This window comes from Galeopterus variegatus, unplaced genomic scaffold, assembly GCF_000696425.1.
Source record: "Galeopterus variegatus unplaced genomic scaffold, G_variegatus-3.0.2 Scaffold7562, whole genome shotgun sequence".
Lineage (NCBI taxonomy): Eukaryota > Metazoa > Chordata > Mammalia > Dermoptera > Cynocephalidae > Galeopterus > Galeopterus variegatus.
Window position 1 is genome coordinate 79,203 of NW_007733673.1, and position 7,620 is coordinate 86,822.

At 52.7% G+C, this 7,620-nt stretch overlaps 1 protein-coding gene across 1 annotated transcript in view; it reads right to left on the bottom strand.

Annotated features, from left to right (window-relative positions):
• Positions 1-1,102: 1,102 nt before the first annotated feature.
• CES4A (carboxylesterase 4A) overlaps positions 1,103-7,620 on the bottom strand; it is a 16,565-nt gene continuing 10,047 nt past the window's right edge. Inside the window, exons 3-12 of the mRNA XM_008592086.1 lie at positions 7,322-7,526; positions 5,438-5,542; positions 5,255-5,359; positions 5,070-5,108; positions 4,423-4,563; positions 3,837-3,917; positions 3,312-3,465; positions 2,509-2,640; positions 2,214-2,286; positions 1,103-1,271 (exon numbers count right to left, since the gene is read on the bottom strand). Of these exons, the coding sequence (XP_008590308.1) occupies positions 1,103-1,271; positions 2,214-2,286; positions 2,509-2,640; positions 3,312-3,465; positions 3,837-3,917; positions 4,423-4,563; positions 5,070-5,108; positions 5,255-5,359; positions 5,438-5,542; positions 7,322-7,526 (1,204 nt within the window). The remainder of the gene's footprint in view (positions 1,272-2,213; positions 2,287-2,508; positions 2,641-3,311; positions 3,466-3,836; positions 3,918-4,422; positions 4,564-5,069; positions 5,109-5,254; positions 5,360-5,437; positions 5,543-7,321; positions 7,527-7,620) is intronic.

Consider the following 7,620-nt stretch of genomic DNA (forward strand, 5'->3'; position numbering starts at 1 on the left):
GAGAGGGCGGAGAGTTATTGTCTAACTAGCACAGGGTTTCAGTTTGAGATGATGAAGAAGTTCTGGAGATGGATAGTGGTGATGGTTGTCAACACTGTGAATGTACTTCATGCCATTAAACTGTATATTTAAAAATGGTTAAAATGGTAAATTTTATGTTACGTATTAGCCTGCAACTCCTCACCCCCAACAAAACAAAAGCTGTGGGACAGGCTGGGATATGCCCAGGTTGGGTTGCAATAGAGGCCAGAAAGTGAGGAATTGGGATGCAGCACTAAGACCTAAACTGATGGACAAGTCAAGTGAGCATGGGGTGCAGCTGTCCTGAGGGGTGCGCTTGAGACAATGAAGAAAAAAGCTAAGTGTTTTGCAGCCCAGGCGACTTTGCTGCAGCTCCCGTTGACTGAGTATAGTGTAGCAGGCACGGCCCAGTAAGGAGCAGGCAACAATGCTCCCTTCTTCCAAGGGTTTAAATTGAGACAGCATCCACTTCACTCAACCATTTTACAGATGGAGAAATTCATGTCAACACATCTTTATTGAGGACCGTCCCTGTGTGCAGGCTTTGACCAGGCCCTGGGGGAGATGAGTATGGGAGGGGGAGAAGATCCATAGCTACCAAAGCTTTGCTTCATGTCACAAATAACTTGGCTAGGGCCTCAAGGCCAATGTGAACAAGCACAAGTTTGAGCAGGATGAATGGTAAATGACAAGCTGGTGCAATGACAGGGGCAGTGGCAGTCTGGGTGTACTTCCCATAAGAAGGGGCTGCAAGTAGATCTTAAAGGGTGGGAAGACTTGAAGAAGGGACAGAAGGGGTTGTCCTGAGGCTGAGGACCTGGGCGCAATGTGGCAGTGAAAGGGCCTGGCTAACCCAATACAGACAGTGAAGTAGGAGGGCATTATGGGATGTCAGGCTGGAGAGGGTGGTGCAGGGCCCCAAACAACATTTGGTTCTGGCCTGCAGGGAGTAGGGAGCTCCTGTAAGTCCCAGATTGGGGTGGGCAGGACTCATCCCCAGATGTGTCCATGGTCAGTCAACCCTGGGTTGTGGGCCTGGGTTATGGGACAAGCCCTCTGGCTCCCTCCTGCATGGCCACTCTCAGAACTGCCTGTGCTTCTCAGGTCTTTGAGGCTGGTGCAGACTCATCCAAAAAGCCATCTTCTTCTCCCTGAGCTTCACACCCACCCTGGTGGTAAAATCCAGCTGCAGGTACTTTTCATCTTTGTCATAGCGGGGCCAGCAGGGCAGCTTCCCACCATTGGGGTTTCTGCCCAGGAGGAAGAAGAAGAGAGGACTATTCATACTCTTCTTTTGCCCTGCCTCCTTCTCTCACCCTTCCCTCACTTACCTTCCTCTTGGGAGATGGGGTCCAAGAGGGCTTTACAGAGATGATATTTAGACAAATCTTTAAGAAAGAGTAGGAACGTGTGTTGGGGCGGGCCTTTTAGGCAGAGGGAACAGTATGTGCAAGGTTTAGAGATATGAGAGACCAGAGCTTTGGAGGAAGCACAAGTATAGGGTTAGGTAAAAACAGGGTGTGTGTTAAGGGGATGGATGTGGAAAAGAGATGACACAGGAAAGATTTTGAAGGGCCTTTTCTGTCGGGCAAAGGGGCTGGAACTTTATCCTAGGGGCAGATGGAAGCCATGAAGAATTTTAAGCAGTTGAGTGACTTGATCAGATGATATATCAGAAAGCCCTTCGAGTGTCATAAGGGGGATGGATAGAAAGAATAGAATGTGGGGATAGGAGAAGAGTCAGTCACAAGGTCAGCCAAAGCTCAGCTCAGATGTCTCCTCCACCAGGAAGCCTCCCCTGACAACCAGACTGTGTCAGACTGGTCAGATCTACTCTATGCTCTCAAAGTGCAGCTCTCATCATGCCAGACTGTAATTTTATGCTTTCATGTGGTGAGCTGCTGGAGGATGGGGCTCATGTCTGTGTCTTCTCCAAGTACTGGTCTGGGCACAAAAGAAACCATCGGCAAATGACTGTTGAATGCTTGGGTGAAGGAAGAGTGTGGGGCATGGGACACAGAGGGACACATTCTAGAAACCATCGGCAAATGACTGGGAGAAGGTGAGAAAGAAGGGATGCTTTGATCGGCCTGTTCCTGTGGGACATTCAGTGGCAAATATAGGAAGCAGCCAGTCATTGGGTCTAGTGCTGGGCAGGAGATTGCCCAGATGTGTCAGGGGGCCACACTCACCCTGTGCGGGCAAAGTTGGCCCAGTATTTCATCATCTGGAGGCTGAGCGCCTTCTCTTCACCTGTGGAAGGGCCTGGGGGTGCAGAATGGGATGTGGTATTTGAGACAGAGCTGGGGTGCTGACATCCCACCCTGCTTCTTCTGCCGCTGCCTTGGTGGCAGAAGACTTTCATTTGGGAGAACATTCCAGATCAGGAACTGTCTACCTCCCTGTGGCCAGCCAATTGAGGGATGGGTCCTCATACAAAAGGGGAGACTGGACACCCAGTGGGGGTGTCAGGAGGGGCTTTAGCACCTTTGGAGAAGGGGCTCCCGAAGATGAAGTGGATCTCGTCCCCGTGGTCTGCCCCATCAGTGCGGGGTTTGATAATTATGCCAGTGCGAGTGTGGTGCTCAAACTCGTACAGGTAGACAGGGAGGCCAGCATCTGTGAACAGGGAAACTGAGGAGGGCTGCAGGAAAAGCCTCATCCTGGGTTTCCCACCCACCCCATGCATCCCAGTCATGTTCATCAAGCAGGAGAAAGAGCTTCGGTTTCAGAAACAAGGGAGCAAATTTGAATTCTGTCTGCATTACTCATTAGCTATGTGATCTTGGGCAAATCACCCAACTTCCCTAAGCTGCATTTCCTCATCTGCAGACTAGGGATGCTAAAACCTAATTTGTGGATTGTGGCGAGGAAGACGAAAGCCTTCCTCTTCCCTCTTCAGAACCTTCCTTTCTTAGCCTAACATTTAAGGGTCATGTGTCAGCTCTCTGCTGCCTCACCTTTGACCTCTCACCAGCATGTCCCCTAAGCTCCAGTGAGCCTGGGCAGGACTTTTGAGGTGCCTCTAAGCTTGTCCTCTCTACAAGGAAGCCTTCCCTGACCACCCTAGGCTCTCTTCTCTGGGCTGGCTGAGATCCCACCCTTGACGCTAAGGAACAGCCCTTCCTCTCCTACAGTTGAGAGGAGGCACATCGCCCCCTCTGTGCCATCTTGGAATCCTACACCAGCCCAGAAGTGCAGAAGAGGGTAGGTGAGCAGTTGAAAAGCCCAGTTGGTAGGCAGTGGAGAGTGGATGGGCCAGTGTGGCCACTCTTGGGGTCCCTATGTACCTCGGTGGTAGCGGGCAGTCTGCAGTGTTGAATACACAAAGGTGGCATCTCCAGCTAGGTCCATCATGTGGTTTCGTAACATCTTCCAGTCATGCTCATCAGTGTTGCCCAGGTACTCCTCCAACACGAGTGGTACCTGCTCCTTGGTGATATTCTGGGCAGGGAGGCCACACCCACCCTTGAGGCCTGTCGTGCCAGCTGGGCCAGAGGTGGGCACACCAGTGACACAGACCCAGGAAAGGGGAGCTTCCTGGGAAGGCCTCCCTCTCTGCTGATTTCTTGCTCTTGTTTTTGCTGCATGAGAATTGCCTCCCATGACCCTGAGAATGCCGGGGGGACCTTGCCCATCAGCAGCCATCTGATCCCATGCCAAACCCCAGGCCTTCCAAGAAAGACTCTTACTTTGGCTGGGAGCCCCTTGCAAAGAGCTCCTAGGTAAAAAAACAAAACAAAACAAAAAAACAACCAAAAATCTGGGGGTCAATCCTGTCTAAACTGAGCACACTTGCCAGCTGGGCCCCTCACCAACAGGGTGCTGGCACTCCAGAGCAGCTTGCTGACAATTTCTCTTTTCATCATGCGCCGGTTTAGTGGGAACTTCATGAGCTGCTCACAAGAAAAGAACCCAGGTGGGGGTCAGGGAGGGATTCTGGCCAGAGCTACCCCAGGCTTCAGGAGTCTTGCCTATCTAAATGGTGAGTTCTCAGGCAGACAACATAGCCTAGGAAGGGCCCTCCCATTCTCTTCCTGTCCATCTCTACCAGCTGGGCCAGAGCTAAAGTGGGGCTGGGGGGTGGGAACCCATCTTGAGCCGAGGCATGTACCCTGACCCAGGAGCAAGGGAGGGCCCCAGGATTTGCTCTTGACTGGAAGCTTGGGAATGGATGTTATAAAAATGACCTGAGGACTTGGGTCCCTCAAACCTCTGAGGCCATACTTCTCTCCTCCTCCCCTCTGTCATTTCTGGCCAGCTCTCATTGCATGGGGACTACAGGAGGCTCCCAAGCACTTGGGCATCCCAAAAATGGCTACTGGGATCTGACTGGGTGTCCACCACTGCCCAAGAGGCATCCTCTGCTACCCATATAGGGTGATCACCCCTCCTACTCACATAAGGCAAGACCCAGCTGAACTCCAGGTTGTTGACACCCAGAAGGTAGGGCACAGGTGAAACCTGCCCCTGCGTCAGGAGTACCACAGGGTCATCTGGGAACACCACACCATCCACCACGGGGCTCATGAACCATACAATCTACAAGGCAAGCAGCATTTCCAGCCAGTCCTCCCACATATCCTCCCAGGGTCCCCATGACCTTGCATGTCCAGCTCAGCAGATCCCCCTCCAGAGGCTGCTTTAGCTTAGGCTCTTTGATTGGAAGAAAGCTGGGGCTGGCCATAGTGACCCCTGGGAGGGGATCACAGGACCAATCTACTTGGATTTGGGATGCTTGCCCCAGGTATCCACGTAGTTCACTCCCTCTTTGCTAAATGTCACTTCAATGCCCTATACATTCTATTTTAAATTCCAGCCCTTTAAACATGCCCACCCCATTACCCTCTCCATTTATTGCTATTCACTTATCACCTTCTAAGGAGGTGAATTTATTTATAGTGTTTATTGTCTCTCTCTACTGACATCCCTTCCACTAGGGAAGGGATCTTGGCCTGAACGGCCTCTTGATCTCCTGAGTATCCTGAGTGCCTGGCACACAGCAGTTGTTCACTAAACACTTGAACTGCAGAATGTGGCCTGCTCACCTCTTGAGGGTGTTCTTGGGTGTTCATATGAAAGAATCTCTGTTGGGGAAAGGAGGGGATCAGAGTTAAAGGAAGTCTTCCCAGTGTGCTCCTGAGACAGGGTCCCTGGGGAAGTAGTTGGGGGTGACAGAATAGGAGAATGAACTGCAGGCAGCCAGGTTAGGCAGCTGGAATGTTCTACCTACCATCTTCTTGGACACATGCATCACCTCAGCTCCTGATAGTGCCCTCAGGCAATCTACCAGGATTTGTGTATTGTTGTGGTTGCAACCAGCCAGGCAGGCAACTTTCTGTAGAGAGAAGAAGGAGTACTTGGGGGTACCCCCATCCAGCCCCTCCTTAGTGAGCCCTGGAGGAGAGGTACCCACCTTGGCCACCTTCAGTGGGTCATGAGCGATGAAGACTTTGAGTGCTGCGGTGCCACTCTGGGAAATGGCCCGATGGAAGACACCCCTGGCTAAAGGTGAGAGCATCTGTAAGGGAAGGGAGTGGGGCAGCCATGAGATTCTCAGTACGGCCACTTGGGTTGTTTTGGGAGCCCATCTGGTGAGAGGTGAGCAGCCTGAAGGAATCCTGGGAGAGCAAGCAGATGGGAGGGAGCCAGGAGTCCTGGGTTGGGGTCCTAGACCTAAGGCCAGTGCCTCTGGTCTGTACAATGGGCCCCAGGGGTTCCAGAGGGCATCTGGGTATGTGGGAAGGAACCTGCTGGCATATGGAAGTGGTCTCTCTCTGCTTTGGAACTAAAAATGGGGGGTACATGGGGGTCTCTCCTGTGATAATAGCGCTGAGCCTCTCTGCATTGCCCAAGTTTGGGGAACAAGTACATCCTGGGCCTCCCATCCGGTCCCTTGGATACCTCAGACTTCACGTGCCCCAAATCTGCTCCAGCCAATCCCCATCTGGGTGGCATCCCTTACCCTGCATCATCCATCCTGCCCCAGGGGCCTTCCACTGCTCATCCCCACACGCAGCTTCCCCAGTTCTGTCCATTGGCCTCTTACACCACTCTGCAACCATTCTCTACTCTCCAGATCTGGGAATGTGGGAAGGAACCTGCTGGCGTGTGGAAGTGGTCTCTCTCTGCTTTGGGACTAAAAATGGGGGGTAGCTGGGGGTCTCTCCTGTGCTAATAGTGCTGAGCCTCTCTGCATTGCCCAAGTTTGGGGAACAAGTACATCCTGGGCCTCCCATCCTGTCCCTTGGATACCTCAGACTTCACGTGCCCCAAATCTGCTTCAGCCAATCCCCATCTGGGTGGCATCCCTTACGCTGCATCATCCATCCAGCCCCAGGGGCCTTCTACTGCTCATCCCCACACCCCAGCTTCCCCAGTTCTGTCCATTGGCCTCTTACACCACTCTGCAACCATTCTCTACTCTCCATCCTTCCTGCTGCTATTTTATGAGCAGCCCCCATTATTTCATCTGAGAGTTAGCACCCCCCTATCCTCTCAGTTGGTCTCCAAGTCTCTGATCCTGCTTCTTTCTAACTCAGTCCCATGCAGCAGACTGAGCTATTTCTCTAAATGCACATCTGATCATATTACTTCCCTGCTTCAAATCTTTCTCTGCTCTCCAGTGCACTTTGGATAAAGTTGCTTAACTTCTCTGGGCCTCAGTGTCTTCATCTGTAGAGTAGGGACATCAATACTTTTCTTTTTGGACTGTTGAGGGAATTAAATGAATGAATACATGTAAAGTGTTTAGAAGAGTGCCCGGCACAAAGAAAGTGCTCAGTATTTGAATATTATTATTACTGCGGCCTGCAAAGCCCTGTGTGATGTGGTCCCTGCTCACTTCCCAGCCACATGTTCCTCACAGGGCACCTTACCTTACACCCACACTCCAGGCACACTTCAGGTCAGCAGTCTGCCAGGAGTCAGGGGAAAAGCCCAGTGTCCAGTCCAAGCCTCTGACTCTCAAGCCTGGTTTGTGGCCCCAGCTCTGCCCAGAAGGCAGATGGAGGGCTATGTTCAGGAATAGAGCTCAGGGGAAGGTGGGCACTGGGGAGGTGTTGAGTATCCAAAGCTTCAGCATTACCCTCCCTGGGGCTTTATTTTCTCATCAGTGCTATCCCTGAACAGAGCAAACACCCTTGGCTGCGAGAGGCAGCACCCATGGCAGACTTGAGGGCAAGCCTGTGGACTGGCATGTTCATGTACACAAATCTGCACATGTGTCTGTGCAGCGGACACACTTGTGGGAACAGGCGGGCCTACGTCTGTGCTGTGTCCGTCTGAGCACTGCACTCACCAGTCCTGAGACGCACATGGCCCCCGACGACTGGCCGAACAGGGTCACGCAGTCTGGGTCTCCACCGAAGACTGCTATGTTTTCCTGCACCCAGCGCAGAGCTGCCACCTGGTCCAGCAGCGCCCAGTTCCCGCGGGCCTGGCTGTCGCCCGTGCTGGGCGCGCGAGGTTCATAGTCACGGTCCCCGGCCTTGACAGTTGGGGTGCTGAGACCCAGTCTTGCCACCACACTCCCTTTCTTAGAGTTAGGCCCGCCCTCCCCAACCAGAATCAGGCCCCGAAACAACATCAGGCCCCCCC